The 19,445-nt window shown below is 31.8% G+C and overlaps 2 protein-coding genes across 3 annotated transcripts; both read left to right on the top strand.

The window, feature by feature from the left end:
- The first annotated feature begins 8,684 nt into the window (after positions 1–8,684).
- Positions 8,685–13,345, top strand: LOC7460489 (uncharacterized). Of its 2 annotated transcripts, none has more exons than XM_002301501.4 (8): positions 8,685–9,201; positions 10,449–10,482; positions 10,582–10,821; positions 11,165–11,254; positions 11,498–11,563; positions 12,708–12,799; positions 12,918–12,965; positions 13,067–13,345. In XM_002301501.4, exons 1-8 carry the CDS (start codon positions 8,858–8,860, stop codon positions 13,182–13,184), a joined length of 1,032 nt encoding a protein of 343 aa, XP_002301537.4. In that variant the 5' UTR covers positions 8,685–8,857; the 3' UTR covers positions 13,185–13,345. The 2 variants fall into 2 exon arrangements, with proteins under 2 accessions (XP_002301537.4, XP_002301538.4); XM_002301502.4 differs by lacking the exon at positions 8,685–9,201 and adding an exon at positions 9,724–10,321.
- Positions 13,346–15,728: 2,383 nt separating this feature from the next.
- Positions 15,729–16,478, top strand: LOC7481429 (ubiquitin-40S ribosomal protein S27a). Its single transcript, XM_002301503.4, has one exon. It carries the CDS (start codon positions 15,835–15,837, stop codon positions 16,303–16,305), a length of 471 nt encoding a protein of 156 aa, XP_002301539.1. The 5' UTR covers positions 15,729–15,834; the 3' UTR covers positions 16,306–16,478.
- Positions 16,479–19,445: the final 2,967 nt, after the last annotated feature.

Genomic DNA, 19,445 nt, shown 5'->3' with positions numbered 1-19,445 from the left:
TCATATATTCTGGCTAGCATCCATTTAAGTTTGAATGAAATTGTCATCCCTAGAGTTAGCAAGGGTGTTTTTCCTTTATAACACTTGTTAGAAAGTTTTAAAGAGATAGCATGAGTGAAAAACAAGATTTTGAGAGTTTGAAAATTTTAAAAAATAGAGGAGAGAGGAGAGAGAAAATATAAAAAAATAAAGAAAGAACTACATCTTGAAGTTATATTGAAACTCTAATAAAGACATCCCATGATCATTGAAAAAAGCTTAACGAGAAGAATTCACAAGCATCAAAGAAAACTTCTAATAGTGGTCGGTGTGAAACACATGTACCCCCGAAAGCTCAAAATATTTTTTTCACCAATTTTGGCCCCAAAACACTTGATAAATATCCTTATAATCCTAGAAAAATTATCAAGCCAACGCCAAAAAAAAAAAACACCTCAAAAACACAAAATAAAACAAAGAAAAAGTTTTTTCTTTTGACCCGATATGTTTTTCTAGGCAAGATGAAGGTTTAAAAAATCACAATCAAACTCTCCTCATTGAATGAGATTTGTTGACACTAAGAACAATGAGTGTTGCTGTTATAAAGTGGCCCAATTAATGATTTCTCTCTCCTCGGTATTTTTACGTGAATTTCTTTCTCTTTTTCAAGCTTAAAAACTGAAAAATAAATATAATAAATTTTTGGATTAAAATAAATTTTTTTATGAATTTGTTGTGAGAAATGTATTTTTTTATGATTTACTTTTCAGTTCTCTATCTTTCAATTTCATATTTTTTTTCATAATTTCATGTCTAATCCTATCTAATTAGGTTAGAGAAGGATATAATTGCAAAAATAAAAATAAAAAAGAAAATAACTTCTTCACTATTCATATAAACAATAAAGAATATGGGAAAATAGGTTTTTTAGTACATGGCATTCAAATCTTCAATTTACATTCATGTATGCACATTAAGATGAAATAAAGACATCCAACTACTACATCAATCTTCTTCTTATTTACATGCTTAAAATATATAGACTATGACAAAAGCAATATTTGCAAGTACTTTAGGTTGCGGTAAGCTTTAAATTTTTTTTTATAATTTGAATTTTGTGCAACTAGGATACATGAATCTAATTTCCTCTTTTTTTGTAGGGGTACCTATAAACTGAAGGAGAATTTTAACATCATTCATTTTAGACGAAACTAACTTTTACAACATATTTGAAACCTTTTGAATTAAATTTAATTAAGAGATTTTAATGAGATCTCATGTTTGAAATCATTTTTAGTGTTAATTATTCCAAATAAAGTTCAATCTTTAAAAATAGTATAAAATTAAATTAAAAATCAACCCCTCTAATTTACTATACTAAAAAGGATAAATTAATGTTAAAATTAACTTCCCAAAAATACCCATCTATTTTTTTGAGAGACCTTTAAAGGAAAAAAATGAAGATGATGAGGGTAATATAAAAGCAGAATGAATTGAATTCTATATCTTCCAAACATATGAATTCAACTTGTTTATTAATTGAATTCAAATTAAATAATTGAAATAAAAAATTGATTCCAAATATCATGTTAACACTTAGACGTTGCCTAGCTTAATATAGACAAATAAGGAATGATCAATATCACACAGTTTGTTTAGATCAATTTTTTATCTGATTTCACTATAATCAAAACAATCAGGTAAAGGTTCAACCTAGTTTTACTCGAATCAAATATGGGTGGAGGGTTCATCTAATGTATTTTTATAAAACCTATAAAAAAAAATAATTATCCAACTTAGCTAAATTTTACTTAATAAATAATAAAAATTATTTATTTGATTTTTTAAAATTTATATAATTGTTATCATTACAATATTATATTGCAAATATTATAAAAATCAATTTAAGTTTCTAACTTTATAATTGATGTGTTAATTTATATTTATGAAAGGATGATTAATGAAGAATATATGAAACTAGTATGTTAGTGTAACTTAGCATTATATAATAATTTTATATTATATAAAACACTAAGCCATGTGGCATTTTCATTATAGCGTTTTTACTATGCACTCTCTCACAAATCATTGTGGATTAGAATAGTTAATGTTTTCTAATTTTCAATCTGGTTCTCAAACCTTTTTTTTTCTCCTTAATTGAGTCATTTCAAGCTCAAATTAGCATCCAATTGCATACATTTTTTGAAGGAAGGGTTGAATTAAAAGTCAAAGGATCAAAGTTAAAATTATAGGTAAAATAGGTGGTGGCTTCGAATCTTGGTAAAAAAAAAAATTATTTTGGTCTCCTATCTTTTTCAGTTTATCGATGACCATCATTTTAGTTTTTAGAATTTTAATTTTGATACCAAAGTTTATTTCTCTTATTTTTCAATCTTTTTTCGTTAGAGGAAAGAAAGAGGACTGATAGATTCTTATTTATAGAGAGAAAGTTATATTTTACTCTTGTTTCGACCACTAAAATGGTTGAGATTGGTGTCAATGGGCCCATTCGGTGAGGGGAGTCTTATATTGGTTATTTTGAGCCTTTATCTTGCCTAAGAAAATTTATTTGATTTGAGTTGTTTTTTTTTATTGCTAATTTGGTTTCTACATGTTATAGGACCCTTTTTGTTTTTTGGTGTTTTTGGCTTTAAATGGATTGAAAAATGGTTTTGCCAGATTAAAAAACTATAGCCTTGATTTTTCGATCACCATAGTGGTAGCCAGAATCTAGATTGGAAGACAACGTGTCGTTTACCTTGACAGACAATGCATCGTATTACTATTTAAAAAAAACAATAAAAAAGAATAGACGACATGTTGCTTGCTCCTTTAAATAAGAAAAAAATAAGCTTAGGCGTGCGACCCTAGGCTTAAAGGCTTACATGTTGTTCCTTCCAAAGACCTAGTGTGCTAGGCTCTTTCTAGTCCTTTTGTTTAGATACAGTTTTATGGGAAAAGAAATAACCTGGTTGATTCCATGACTCGGATCGCAAGTTTGACAAGTTAAGCCACAACATATAGTCTATATTTTTGTTTAATGTTTTTTCCTTTCCTCAATTTAAAAAAAAATACAATTTCATCATTTGTTATCGATGATCTTTTTATTTAACTTAAAATTAAAAAAATATACAGTTTCACCCTTTGTTACCAACGATTTGCTTTTGTTATCCCAATCCCACACACTTGTTATTTTCTTATTATTTTAAAAAAATATTTCAAACAAAAAAAAATCACATGAGCTTTATTATCATATAAATATATTAAATAAAAAATAATCTAAGAATAAGAAATTTATTAAATCCGATGGCATGCATAACTTGCATCGAGAGTTTGACTCAAGTTCACTTGTTTTTTTTTAAAACAAAATTGGGTTTTTTTTTGTCAATTTTGTCTTTTAACATTGAATTAATTTGAGATTTAACTTCTCAACTTGTTTCTTTAAAGATTATCCCTGTAATTTTCGCGTGTTAACCTGGAATGACCTAGGTTGATATAATGTGTTTCTTTCTCAATGTTAGATAAAAATATTGTCAGATATGTAATTGATTTTAAATTCATGGTTAACATCTTTTTTCTTTTTTAAAAGACACATTAGAAATACCTATGTTTTTTTAATTGAAGAAAACTTTTACTCCAACTCGTGGCGTAGCGTAGACCAATGGGCTAGTCAAGTATTGAGTCGTATATGATGTAACATAAGGTGTCATTGTATTCTTTTAAAATATATGATATAAGTTCACGTAACATATAATTCAACCATACATACATTACAAAATAAACTAAATGAAAAAGGAAAAAAACAGTTTCTTTTGGTCTATAAAAAATTATTTGTTTAGGTCATAAAACTTTTTTTATTCAATTTTATCCTCTCTTATTATGTTCACATGATTTTAAACCTAATAATTTGCTTCAGATCGTTTGCTACATTGTATTCGCGAAGTAAAAAAAAGCCTCGATGTTAAATTGATGCTCAATTTTGTAAAATAAAATTTTATTTTATCAATTAAAAAAATAAAATAATAGGGACCAAATTTAACACAGAAAAAAACCATAACCCATTTTTTTCTTTTTCATTTGTCGTCAATGCATAAAACTACATTTGTTTTCTTTTAGAACCTCCAGACATGTTTTTGTATGCTCGTGTGAAAATCATAACTTTTGATGAAATGAGATTTTTTTCAGTAATTATGCACTTTCAATGACCTACTAGCCAAGGTTTTGGAATATTTTTTTCTTATTATTGTTGCATTCTATTAAATGAACTATGCTACTAATAAAAAACCATTTTGTTGTAAACCATAATTACATTAATTATAACAAACAGGTTAAAGAAGAAAATAACATTTTTCATCTATAATTTTATTCATTATCTTTCTTGCGAATGTCTATTTTTATTATCGTATAATCAAATAAAAAATATATTCTAAAAAGCAAAGTTATTAAACTCGGTTGGGCCTATGATCTAGGTCACAGGTTCGGTAAGTCAATTTAAAATATCATCATTTTAATATTTTTTTAAATAAAAGTTAAAATGATGTCTTTTAGAATTGTTTTTTTTTAAGTCAAACTAGGTTTTGATCGGGTTAACCGAGTCGGTGGTTAGCCTGCTAGGCTGATCAACTCACATCAAGTCAACTCCCACCCGATTTAATTTTAAGCGTAGGCTGGTCTAGGTGGAGAGGTTTCCAAGTTAACCCTCATATCAAATTTAATAACATTGCCAAAACATTTCTCGTTATAATGTGCGACCAACTAACTAGTGATTTCTAAATACAAAAGAAATATTGAATGATTTATATATATACAACCATACTAATCACTAATGATCTATTGCTCGCTGTAGATCACCAATATTCTTAATGACATGATTAATTTTATATGGAAAAATTAACTTGGTCCTCCATAGATTAGTTATCATTATGGTTTGCCTCTATAATTTTCTGAATTGTAGTTTATATCTTACAGTTTATAATTTGTGTAATAATTTATATCCTGAATGACATATGCTATAAAAAGTTAAAAAATATTTAAATTATTTACATGATTGCCATTATATTCCAAATAATGACCAAAGCATATATTGCATTAAAATAATGAAATTGTCACTCAACTTACTTGCCTTGAAAAAGAAAAAAACAAAAAAAAAACTACTGAAAACAACTCCCTCTATTTTACCAAACATAAAACCATAACCACCTGCATTCACCATACTCGCTGCCAAAAACACCAACTTCAGGCTAATAACTTCCTTTCATATGCCCCTTTCTTCCATCACATTCACAACTACCATGCAATCCTCCAACCTTTGCTTCACTCGCCGTAAAAAATCCCAACTTGGGACAATAACTTCCATCTTATCTGCTTCCCTCTCTTTTATTTTCTCCACAACCACCACACAATCCACCAGCCTCCACCATACTAGTCGCCAAAAACACCAACTTTGGCTAACAACTTCTCTCTCACATGACTCTCTCTTTTCCATCTCCTCCTCAACCACCACACAAATCTTTTGATTTTGATTAATAGATGATTTTGATTTATTTCCTATTTAACAAGTGAAAAATAGTAGTAGTGGATGCAGAAAAAAATATCAATGATTAAAAATCCTCTCGTAAATCTTTTAGTGAGTCCATAAGATCAACAACAAGATGTCGCTCTCAATGGCCAAAATCACCAAATACATTATGCTAAATAAAAGGAGAGCCAAAAAGAGGTTTATAGGACCTATTTATTAAAAGGAGCATTGTTTCCCCTTTTTTTAGTGATACTTAAGATAATAGAAATTGAAGAAAAGTTTTATCTTTTAAGCATCAAGACTACTACTTTACAAGTTGCAGAGATTTTTACTCAATTTAATAAGCAAAAAGGCAAAGGGTATTAGGTTTTGATTTGGGTTCACAAACTGTGTTTGTCATGAGAAAAGATAGAAATTGTATCTGAAAAGAAAGAATTTTGTTGAATTAACCTATCATTTGTGGGTGTTTTAGTTTATTATATATTGAGGATAAATTCATATTTTTATTTAAATTTTAAAATTGTGTTTACATAGGATATACATTATAATTTTTAAAACTATAGAGGCAAAATGTAACTGCTAATTTACTATGAGTAGGGTAAACATATTTTTCTCATTCTATATTTTTAATAACATATATTAATTTTTAATAACAATTTAGAGAAATAAGATATTTGGTAGAGCATATAAGACTAGTTGTTTTCATATTTTATATTTTTAACCACATATATTAATTTTTAAAATAACTTAGAATAACATTTGGCAGGGGCATATGAGATTGGTTGCACTAATTTATCATAGTGTGATTTTGAGGTGTTATAAGAAATTGAAATAAAATTTCTATTTTTAAAAGGAAACTAAGTCATAACCAAGGTCTCATGGAATTTGATTAAAAAGATGCGAGTCTAAATGTCCATTTTTATATGTTATGGGTTGATTTGTAAATAATATAAATGATTATTATAATTACAACTAGAAGTTAGATTTGTAAACGTTTTAATATTCAAGTTAGACTTGGCAGCCCATAAGGTCTAGGCATTTTAGGTTTGACAAACATGTCAAACCTATGTTATTGTGGACTTGGCTAACCGCCAAGTCCATACGTCTTGAGTCTGGCAATCATATCAGGCTCACATTACTTGCCAAACCCGTATTTACTTGGGTCTGGCAAACATCTAGACCCAAGTTACTTGCTGGCATGATTGCCAGATCCAAGACGTTTGGGTCTGGCAACCATGCCAGACCCGTGCCTAAGTTTGACATTATTGATAGACTCACGACTCTTGGGTTCGGAATGGTTCCTTGACCTAATTAACGTGGGTATGACATATTTGGCAGACCCAAGTAAACATGGGTCAGACATGTTTGTCATACCCAAAGATGTTGGACTCAAGTAGCCTGAGTTTAACTTGCATGTCAGACCTGCGACTGGGTCTGACAACCTAGCATGCCAAACCCAAGCGCCTGAGTCTAGCAATCACGTCAGACTCAAGGCGCTTGGATTTAGCAATATGGCATGCCAGACCCACGCGTCTTGGGTATGACATGGTTGTCAGACCCAAGTAAACCATACCAGGCCCAAGTGCCTAGGTCTAGCAACCTGACATAATTGCCAGACCTATATGATATTTACAATAAAACCAAGGGTGTGTGTGTGTGTGTGTGGAGAGATAGGGGGGAGAAGTGTAGTAGAGTAAGAAAAAAAATATCAGCATTCAGTCCAAGACTATAAAAGCTTTCAATACAAAACAAAAAAACATTAATATGAAGAGTCACAACCTCACACTCTATCTAATATTCAGAAGGGAATATGTGACCTGATAATTATCAATAAGAAAAAGTTTATTTTAGTTTTCCATTAAATGGTTGATAGTAATATTATTTTTAAACTAATTTTTATGTATAAAGATTTAATATCTCATGCCACATATACATAAGGATTAATGCTCAATTTTGTGATCTTTTATTTTTGTTATCATATTGTTAAATAAAAAAAATTTTGAATTTTTTTTATTAATCCCTATGGAGTCCAAACTCGTTTCACAGGTTTGATATATTGACTCAGGTTACTCGATTCACGGGTTTGGCATGATTCCCACCGAACCTGATATGTTTTTTTTTTAAATTTTGATCCTCAATTTATTTAATTGATTTTTTTTATTTGATCCTTTATGATTTATTTTTATTTGCTTTTTACAAAGTTATCACGGTTTCAAACAAATATCTATTTTAGGGTTAGTACTCGATTCACGGGTTTGACATGATTCCCACCGAACCTGATATGTTTTTTTTTTAAGATTTTGGTCCTCAATTTATTTAATTGATTTTTTTATTTGATCATTTATGATTTATTTTTATTTGCTTTCTACAAAGTTATCACGATCTCAAACAAATATTTATTTTATGGTTAGTACTTGATTTTTCGAGTATCTATTTTTTTATCATATAATTAAATAAAAGTAATTTTTAAAAAACAAAGTTATTAAATCCTGTGGAGTTCATGACCCGAACCACGGGGTGACCAGGATCGATCCAATCTAACATCGTCTCAATATTAAAAAAAATTATTATCATAAATTTTTTTTAAAAGTTAATTCATGTTTTACTTGTCATCAAAATTGTTTTTGAAATCATGAAATCGATTAATTCACGTTGAATCAATTCACACATAATTTAATTGGAAACTTTAACTAAGAAGCTAGGTTAACAGACTTTCAGATTGACTTCCTTTGCCAGTTTAATAATAATATCAACAAATTTTTCATGCTTTTAATATTTTATTTTATATTTAAATAAATTTAGTTTGACGCTCAACGAATCACGAAGACTAAACTTAAGGTAAAACCACGGCTGATCTGTTGCGTCGGCTGCTGTTAGCGCTTGGAGCTCACCAGTCTGGGGTCTCCAGTCTGCAGTCTCCCTCCACCATGTCAGCCTCGGGCTCAAATTTAACTGAAGCACTCAATACATTGCGGGTGGCCAGGCCTTGAGGGTGATAATTGTTGGACCATTGTAAGCAATAAGAAAGATGCGAGCTAAGAACGATATTCTACATTGGACCTCTTGGGCCTGTCCCATCGCATCAGTTGTCTTTACCTCTCACAATTTTCTTAAAATCCTGATAATTAGTCACATCAGTTACCTTCATCTTCTTTTTTAACCAGTATATTACAAAGCATGCTGTACAAAATTTTCAAACCGAACAGTCAAACCTAACACTCCCTCATCAAACCTTCCAACTTTTCTGTTCCATCTAAACAAGTTCTCAGATGCAATCAATGGTGGTGATATTCAGCTTTCACTTCAAACATTTCGATTTCTAAGGTCTACATTGTAGGAAAGATCCAAGTGGGTGTGTCTATGGCACTAGTCATATATTGGTATGATATCGTATGTTTTGGCATTGTTGCTGCGTCTTTTGTTGTGTCCCTGTGGGTTCTATGGAGGAGGGACCTCGCCTCAAAATGTGACGATAACTTCTTATATCAGAGCCTCCTCGTGGCTCGACCGGATAATAATGATCGGACCGTGCTTGCAATGCCAAGGAACCATGTTGGTTCTTCCCAGCTGTGGACTAGTTGCTGGAAAGGGGTGCACCCAGGGTGGCTCCTGGCTACTCGTTTCATCTCCTTCCTGGTCATGGCTGGACTCTTGTGGAGGGATATCGTGGACTGGGACGCCACCATATTCGTTTACTACACAGAGTAAGTTGTTCTTGATTTAATTTTTTTTTTTTTATAACTCCATGTACCAGTTGATTTCATCGATCGAAACAAGCCTCAATGAAGTAAACTGAAAGAGAAGGGGGAATTATTGGTATGAATCCAAAACTTGTCACTTGAGAGTCCCAACTGTTCATGATATAGAAAAAAAATATTGGTTTTACTACGTTGATTCATGTGATTACAAGCAATATTGCAATACACATTTCACAGATTATCAAGTCTATCGAAAAATTCGTTTTACTCGAGTTTTTAGTTAATCATTTGTGTTTAAATTATCGAGCAACAGATTTTAATATTAGAAACGCTACACTGTGGGAAGCTACTCTTCACAATTTTATAAATATAATTCTTTTTTTTTTCGAAGAAAGGAAAAAAAAATGCTTTAGCATCATTATCTGTTTTTTTTTTTTTGAAAAAAAATAGAGGTTAGAGTGAATTCGAATAGTTTAATTTTTTTTATTTTAAATTAATTTTTTGTGTTTTTATATTGTTTTAATGTACTAATCTTAAAAAATAAAAATAAATTATTTTAAATAAAAAATACTTAAAAAATAACTGTAAGCATGATACTAAATCGGGTAAAAATAACAGAATTGTTTGATTTTTTATATAAAAAAATAAAATGGTCTGAACACAAACAAGTATAATTAAATGTCTCGAGGACTAGAATAACAAGAAAAGGGCCTGAAGGGCCCTTACCAGCAAAAGTGGGCAACTTTGACATACAAAATATTCTGTTTATGTAGCCTTGTCTTCTCATTTCTCATCTCAAGTGGTCAACTCTCAAGACAAGAACCACTTTGGTTTGGATCCCGTATCCATCCATGTCTAATACTTCAGAAGGACTTGGGTACTGGCTCCGATGGCAAGTCCCAGTTTGTGCTTTAGCTATCATCTGCCCATCTCTTCTTTCCTTTTATATAATCAAGAAAGCAAAGACACAGCCGCTGTACATCCATGATCTTTGGAAGCCACGCTGGAGATGTCTTAATCCTCTTTGGCTTCTCTGTTATAGATTTTTCGCTTTTCTTTGCTTGTCTCCCATGCTTTATCGGATAGTCTACTTAGATGGTGCTTTTGCCTTCTATTTCTACACTCAGTAAGATCAATACCCCAAAAGCTTTGCCAAAACTTTTCCTCCTCTACAGTTCTTGATTCTGAAATTACTGTACAGTAATGTCAATATGAACTGGTTCCTGATTTTAGTTTCTAATTTATCTGCGCAGATGGACATTTATGTTGATTATGATATATTTCGCGGTATGTCAAACATTGTAGCACAATTGTCTCCATTTTATTAACTGTTTCGAGTAAGGACTAATACTTGTTCATTCGCTCGGCAACCATTTTCTTTTGTAGCTGGGCACTGTGATATCTGCATATGGATGTTGGGTGTCCTTAAAGCAACCAGCTGTGTCTGAACATGGCGAAAATTCTGTTTTCTTGAAAAGGGATGTGGAAGAGGATGGAACTGCAACCTCTATAACTTATAAGGAGAAAAAAAGTGGGGGTACCATCAAGTTACGAAGTCACTGTGCTGAGGAGGCAATTCGAGAAAGAGCTGGATTTTGGGGATACCTTATGCAAATTATATACCAGGTTAGTCATCAAGATTTGCTTGCTTCTTATGTGTGTATGTCATGTATATATACATGTAGGTATTTCGGCTTTCTTTCCTTGTAATAATTCCTCAGCACTTAATGCCTTTATTTACACCCAAACAAGTTTCTACAGGCGGCGTTGTGTTGCAAAATTCACAAAAAAAAAAAAAAAATGCTTGCAGTTGCTCATAGTTCTGTAAACCCTCTTGAATATACAATAATGAAGCCAAAATGTGTGCACATCATGGGTTTACAGGCCTTTCAGTAGTGCTTCATCGATTTAGAAATGCCTTTCTTCTGGTTGAAGTGAGCTTATTTATATTTCTCTTCTATTTTAACAGACTTGTGCAGGTGCTGTCATCCTAACGGACATTATATTTTGGTGCATTATAGTCCCTTTTTTATCAAATACGCACCTTGGCCTCAATGCGGTGAGAATCCTCTAATGAACTGGTTTTAGCTCATTTTGGTGCTTGAAATCTTTAATTTATTGGAGGTTTTGTTGTGTTTAATTCTCTATATGTTAAGCTTCCAAGATCTATGAACTGTCTCTGTACATTGTTCGTACTGGTCCGATCATACAATCTCTTGGAAATGCATGGAGCAAAATCATTACCTGCTTCAATTCTCTGGTGGAATTCTTACTTACTTTTTGATGTTCTCGTGCTTTGCAGTTGATGGGTTGCATGCATTCTCTGAATGCTGTTTTTCTATTGCTAGATACCGCTCTCAATAGCCTTGTAAGTATTGCACTGCTAGAAGTGGAAGTCCTTTAGTGAGACTTTACATGGATTCTATGGCATCAATTTGCATCAAAGTCATCACTGTTTTTTCTTTTACATTGGAAGAAATTTCATAATAGTCTATGAATATCTAGATACAATAGATAACACAGTTCCCTTGGAGAACAATGAATCCAATAAAGAGAACTTAAAAGAGAGCATGGCATTGTTAGCAAACCAGTCTACAACTCCGTTAGCATTTCTACTAATGAACCTAAAACACAGTTAGAAAGCCTGGAACCATTTGCCTGATATCATCCACAATTGAAGCAAACTTCCCAATCTGGAATGATATTGATATTTGAGACTGCATTGACAGCTTGTGAGGAGTCTGATTCTTTGTCAAAAGATATCTATGAGATAATTTCACTGCTTATTTGATTGCTAAAACCTTCTTCAGCATAATAGAACTGCAGAGACCCTCGTAAACACTCGCATAGCTCACAATTCATAGGAAAACCTACTAATTATCCCAATCCCTGAATTCCCTAGAAAGGAAACAACACAGTTCAATTTGAAACCTTAAAGCACGGAGGAATCTGTCTTGGAGGAGCGTACAGTTTTCTGTGAACAAAAGTGCTCTAAGTTTGAACAAATTCCTCTGCATCCATCTGCTGACCTCGGAGATTAATCGGCTTTTCCTTCAAGAGCCAAGCTGTTTGTCAGCCAAGCTGTTTGTCTGAGCAGACATGACTCATGGGAGCAATGAATCCCTTTGTATGTCCAGCACTTAGATTGCTATGAATCTTCCACCATCAGTGTTTGAAACTAGTGAAACCAATTCTGTTTAGGCTGTACCTGAGATTACTAGAGAACCAGGTGTGATTACAAAAGACTCTTATTCCTTGTGGCACATTTGACAGAGAGGAGCCTCCACCAAACTTGTTCGTGTAAATTTATTGACTAGGGAACAATATGCAATCCTTCACAGCCTTCACGTGAAATTCCTAACTTTTGCAAGTGAAAAATAACTGCTTCGATAGAAAGGAGAGGGTAATGGCTTTGTGCCTTTGCCACCCAATACGTTTATCTTTTGCTGTAAAGTAGACGTCTTCGGATCTCCTCTGTGGCGATTAACCTTTTGTCTTGGTTTTTCTTTCAGCCATTTCCTTGGTTCCGCCTTGCATATTTTGTGCAGTGGAGCTGCCTCTATGTCATTTTCCAGTGGGTTATTCACGCTTGTGGTTTTACGTGGTAAGCATAATGTTTTTTTTTGCTTTTCTTTTCCAATCACTAGATAAAGAAGACATGCTTTCTCTCCTTTTTTTATTCTGGTTCAAGTACTAGTAACATTTTTGTGCGTCTTTCTTAGGTGGCCATATCCATTCCTCGAGCTTAACACACCTTGGGCTCCTTTATGGTATATTCATATATTGTTCATCTCACTATCTGTTTTATTTAGACTTTGAATTTTATCACATTTAATTAAAAAAAACACTAATGATTTTACACATCCTACAGGTATTTTGCGATGGCTGTAATTCACATTCCTTGTTATGGAATATATGCACTGATTTTTAAAGCAAAAAATACGATTTTTCCCCGATTGTTCCCTCGTGCTTTTGTGAGATCAAACTAGTTTCTTGTTTTTTGACACCCAACTGCTGTTAAAGGTGATCTCAATTTTGGTTGTACGTTTATTTATTTGAAGAGGGAACACTCGTCCATTCCCTCAAAAAATTGTGTTTTGTGGACAATTTACAGTTGGATGAATGAGTATTGTCCTGAAATGAAACTCTACCTGCCACCGTTCGCAAGTCTCTATTTCTCTTCTTTTTACTTGAAGGAATTCCCTACTGGTAACTCTGTAAATGAACTACAATATGGAAAGAAAAAAAAGCTAAGATTTCCCAAGCTTTTGCCCCAGAAACAGACCTTTCAGATTGATGGGTTCTGAAATTCATACCCATAATGAAAATCATAAATTTCAAGTAACATTCAGGATTCAGGAGTTCATAGGATTCTGATGGACAAATTTAGAGTTGGTCAGAGATTTATTATCTAAAGATTTGATCTTTTCTGGTTTTGAATAATTCTTTAAAAGATGGGTTGTCCAGCTTCTAACTATAATCCACACGAACCACAAATAAGAAATTTTCTAAATTTTTATTTAGGAGGGATTGCTATGCAGTGCTAGATTTTTATTTTATAGTTTTTCCATCTAATAGATAACTCTATAAAAAATATGAGGCATAGTTTTATATTTATAAGTAATTTTAAAAACTCTATAAATAACAATATTATTTGCCTATTTAAGGATAATTTTAGAAATTTAATCAATAAAATCTCTACTTGATTATTCCATAACTAGAATTATACTCCTTCAATTAAATATATTTTAGTGCTTAATTTCTAAAATTATTTTCAATTAAGTCACACTTATTTTCTAAAATTATTTTTGATTAATGGTTCTTAATATGTATAACTCATTAGGTTCCTAATATGTTGACTCAAATATAAATTATAATTCTAAATAAATAGAATTAAATAAATTAAACAATTTAATTTAATATTAATTCAATAATTGATTAATTTATATTTGAAAATTAAATGCACCATCTAGCAACGTGTCATGATCTTCAAATATTAATAAAGTTATAAAGTTGTTTGACTTAACTTTTCAGTGACCGGTATCTCATTGTAGTTATTATCATTTCATTAATAATATTCTGATTTAAACATTTTAGCATGGAGTGTGTCTGTCATGTCAAATTATATTTGTTCGTAACATTATAATCATTGATCATTTGAATACGGTTTGAAACTCTTTTTAAATTTCATTTCACCTTACACAAGGATTTAATAATCAATACTATTTGAGAGCATGTGAGATATTTTTTCTAATTCATCTAAGGTGACGAATCCTCTCTTGATCATTCAAACCTTAATATAGTTTATGTTATATCCAATGTCTGCTCATTTGTTACATCTACTAAGATAACGTGTAACAAGATCAAAACATAACACTCTATATATAAAATAACTTGGTGATCCAAAGTCTAAGAATTATTTACATAACTGTCATGTAAGCCTTTCCATAGACACAAGTGATATCTCCATATGAAATTCTCATGTGAGTCAGTTCAGTGCACATGTTTTATGACAAGCATCTACATATTAGTTCTAGGTATTTATTATACCTCAGCTTATAAGAACAATTGTTTCTTTTCATAAAAAAAAAAACATAATATGTATCAGTTTTATAGCTCTAATGAATGTCTAATATTTAAGAAAATATCGACTAAGAACATTTTACGGATCTTATAATTATAATAATTTTATAATTTTTTTTGTAAAATATTTTTATCTCATGAGATTATTTATTATAAACGTATATTTTAATCAATTAGGATATTGTCCTAATTATAAAAATTAAGTATATGGAGATATATATAAAAAAAAAAAAGGAGAGGAATTGAAGAACGTTTGGCTTACAAAGAAACATGAAGGGCAATTTTACAAAGCCATAGGGAATATCTCCAAATTATGAGAATGGCTGTCTCCAAATGATGACAAAGTTAAAAGGAATTAAAAAAATTAAAAAAATTGAGATGAGAGGCAACTTGCATTATTTGTCCAAGTTTTAATATATAAGAGCAAATAAAGAAAAATTCCCCGTTCGTATAAAGAATTTAAAGAATAATAAGTTATGGGAATTAAGAGGTTCTTTAATAGTTTATCCTCTATAAGAGGTTTTTTTTAACTTCCAAGTTTTAATAATTATATAAGTCATTTAAAATAATCAATATTTATGGTTATAATAAATAAAAATAATAATAAGGTATGGGAATTAGCAAGGGCAACACCTTCCATTCTAAAAATAGTTGTGAGTTTGCAAAGTTGTATTTATAATTAGGTATGTTTGTTTTTATGGTTTAATTATATTTTTGAAAATTTTGAAATTTTTATATTTATTATTTTATTTAAAATTAAATATTTTTATTTTTTATATATTAATATTAAAAATAAAATTTTAAAATAATAAAAATATTATTTTAATATATTTTTGAATAAAAAATATTTTAAAAAACAATTATTGGGTTAGGATAAAAAAGCTAAAATCCACGTCCCTGCAAATAACAAATAGCTCTATGGACAAAACCGTACTTTCACGCCCTCAAACCCAAAAAACCCTAGTATCGGTACCATCCTCCTCAAATACCCCTCCCTCATACACGCCACCGGCCGAAACAATCTCTTCCCATTCTGCTTTGCATCTACAAGCGAAGATGCAGATCTTCGTGAAAACCTTGACGGGTAAGACAATAACCCTCGAGGTTGAGTCCTCAGACACGATCGACAATGTCAAAGCCAAGATTCAAGACAAGGAGGGCATCCCACCAGACCAACAGCGTCTCATTTTCGCTGGAAAACAGCTCGAGGATGGCCGCACGCTCGCTGACTACAACATCCAGAAGGAGTCCACTCTCCACTTGGTTCTTCGGTTGAGGGGTGGTGCCAAGAAGAGAAAGAAGAAGACCTACACCAAGCCCAAGAAGATCAAGCACAAGAAGAAGAAGGTCAAGCTTGCTGTCCTTCAGTTCTACAAGGTTGATGATAGCGGCAAAGTCCAGAGATTGAGGAAGGAGTGCCCTAATGCTGAGTGCGGTGCTGGAACTTTCATGGCTAATCATTTTGATAGGCACTACTGTGGTAAGTGTGGGCTTACCTATGTTTACCAGAAGGCTGGTGGTGATTAAGCTTACTCGAAGGGTTCTTTAGCTTCTTTTTTCGTTTTAAAGTATCGAAGAAGGATTTTGGCCAATTTCTCTATTTAGAACATGTTTGATGTTGGACATAATAGTTATGTTTTCTTGGTATTGGTAACTTGGAGTTTAATTAATGGTTAACTATCTGTTTGTGTTTTTTGCTCTGTGGGTTTTGTCAGCTATGTTTTTGGTTTTGTTTGATCTGCTTATTTATGTGATTAGTTTGAAAGGAGCAGAATCTCATGGGGGGTGCCGATTTGTTAGGTTAAATCGAATGGAAGTGCATGTTTTTGAATTTCTCAAGATTTTAAGGTTTTTGAATGGTCATGATGAGCCCTGTTTCACTCTGATAAGGTAGCCAAAATAAAAGACGAAAGTGTTTTGGGCTTGATGACGAATCACCGAGCTTGCTTAGTGGTTCTGTTTTCTAATGGGTTAGTTCTATTATTTACACTTTGATTCTTCTTCTTTTTCCCTGCTGTTCATGAGATGTGTTAGGTTAATAGAAATAGAACAAGGAATAGTTGTCCAGTAGCAATGGCCTCTAGCTATGTGCCGAAAGCATAAATGTCAAAAGCTTTCTGAAATATGCTTATTCCATGTAAGCATTTCAAGTTCCTGTAATGAAATCTAGTTGTATTTTTTTACCAACATTTTACACCTTATACATGCAAAAATACGTATTGCTTTATCTTAAAATCCCTCTTTGTATTGGGTGATGTTTATTGCAAACAAGAGCGTGGTGTGTGTAAAGGTTCAGGACTGGTCATTACTGTTGTGAGAGTTGTGGGTTGAATAATAGAGATTATATGCACAGCAACATATGTATCTGCATACCTGCAAGTGGGTTTTTGAACTGCTAGCAGATTTTCATATGGCTATGATGTTGGTTTTCTCTACGAAATGAAGTTACTGCTATGGGAAGGGTATTGCAGTGCTATATGATTGAGGATAATCAGTCTAGTTACTCCAGGGAGGGAATAAGGTTGGAGGCAAGGGATTAAAACCCCAAGATATAGATGGGTGGAATGAGATTTATGCAGCGTTTGGTTAATGTCCCGGAATAAATGAGAGAAATTTAATTGTGTTTGGTAATGATATAAAAGATAAAATGAATATTTTTATATTTTATTTAATTATGATAGACAAGATATAATAAAATATAAAAAAATCTATTTTATTTTTAATATGTATTGATGTCAAACTTACATATTTAAAAAATAATTAGATTTTTTTTCATTTTAATTTATATACCTTAGCTATGAAACTAAGATTGATTTGACGGATGCGATCTGAATCAGTTAAAAACCCAGGTGAACCCGGGATTAAACACGAGTGAAAAACTTGATTTTTTTTCAAGAAAAAAATTGGTCAAAATTAGGTTCTTTTGATTATTTTAAAAAAAATTGGGTCAGCTAGATTAATCTCGGGTTCACTCTTGAATTATATTTTAAAATTATAATAATATCTATTTTTATTTTATATTAACCTGGGTTAACCTGAGTTGACTCTCTTGACACGTGACTCTAGTCTTAATCCTGGTAAACTCTCAAGTCAGGTTTTAAAACTATGATAATAGCTATTTTTATGATTCGATTCAATGATTGATTTCACTTTTGACTCGAGCTTTACTTGAGTTGATTGTCAAACCATGTTTTAAATTAATGTTAATAATTATTTTTATTTTTACGCTGACTCGGGTTAATATTGATTAACCTGACCTGTGACTTGGGCCTTGACCAATGACTTGAGTTTTATCCCATATCGATTCTCGAATTGAATTTTAAAATTTTAATAATTATTATTTTTATTTTTACATGTTAGTTAGTTGAATAATTTTAGAATGGTATGTGTTTTATAAGAATATTTTAGAAATAAAAATTATTATTTATATAGACATGTCAAACCCATTCAAAATTTATACCAAAAATAAATTTATTTTTATATCTTTTGACCAAGAATTTTATTATTATTACATGACAAAAAGCAAACGTGGAACATTTTGACTGTGGAGGCACGAGGTTTGAAGAATCACTCGTCTTTTCTAAGATAAGCTGATAGAGATGGGTGAGATGAGAACAAATGTAGAGAGGCATCTAAGATTTCGATTTCACGAGCCTTGATTTTGTCAATGTCATACCATACCCACATCAAATTCGATCTGCATGTAAACCGATTGCACTCCATGCTTTCATATATTATTCAAGTCAAAGCTGAAAAAAATAATTTTTTTAGTTTAATGTGGGTGTCGGACCAGCTTGCGCGCACCTCGATTAATCCCACGGGCCTTGAAGTTAACGACCATGTAAGCCTTCAGTGGCCATCATATGAGCAACCACAGAGCTCGAACCTAAGACCACAGAGAGAGCAAATCTCTTGGTCCCAAACTCTTATCACTAGGTCACCACTTAGATGGTTCAAAGCTGACAAGTTAACCGTAGAGATTATGGGGAATGAACAGTCTGAGTCACCGCGTGAGTTTCACCATCTTTTTTATTAAAATTAAAATATTTTTAATTTTTAATTATTTTTCTTATAATATCACTGATATTAAAAATAATATTTTTCTTGAAATTCACTTCTTTCTTGATATTAAATAAATCCTCCTGCTCGGAAGGTCAAGAATATGGGCGTCCGGCTCTCCTGTGCGGTGACGTTGTTTTTTATTAAAATGATTGTATTTTATTTTTTTAATAAAAGAATAACCTGTCTAGGTTCAATGTTTACATCTAGAATTGTAGAAGAAGGAAACCAGTTGAAGAGATCTACGTTTGAGTAGTCGTCTAATGTCCTTTCAAAGACCCACACAAGTAGCTTGCCCGTGCTATGCGGTGCGTGGGGCTCAATTTTGTTTGTTTTTTTTTTATCAATGCTCAAAACAATTTGTAGGTATTCGCAAAATGTTTTACACTATAAAAAATAAAAAATTATATTTATTTATAAATGTTAAGATTGTTTATGATGCTAACCAATTATTAAGTTGTAAAATAAGACAAGGATGTATATTGGAGCCATAGTTTTGAAACCCAGCCTCACAGGCGATCCGGGACCCGGCCAACCCGGGTCTGGAACCAGGTCGGGTTGAAGAAAAAATAGAAGAAGAAAAAACCCGGTGTGACCTGGTTGACCCT

This window comes from Populus trichocarpa, chromosome 2 (assembly GCF_000002775.5).
Source record: "Populus trichocarpa isolate Nisqually-1 chromosome 2, P.trichocarpa_v4.1, whole genome shotgun sequence".
Taxonomy (NCBI): domain Eukaryota; kingdom Viridiplantae; phylum Streptophyta; class Magnoliopsida; order Malpighiales; family Salicaceae; genus Populus; species Populus trichocarpa.
This window is presented reverse-complemented; position numbering and strand designations above follow the sequence as displayed.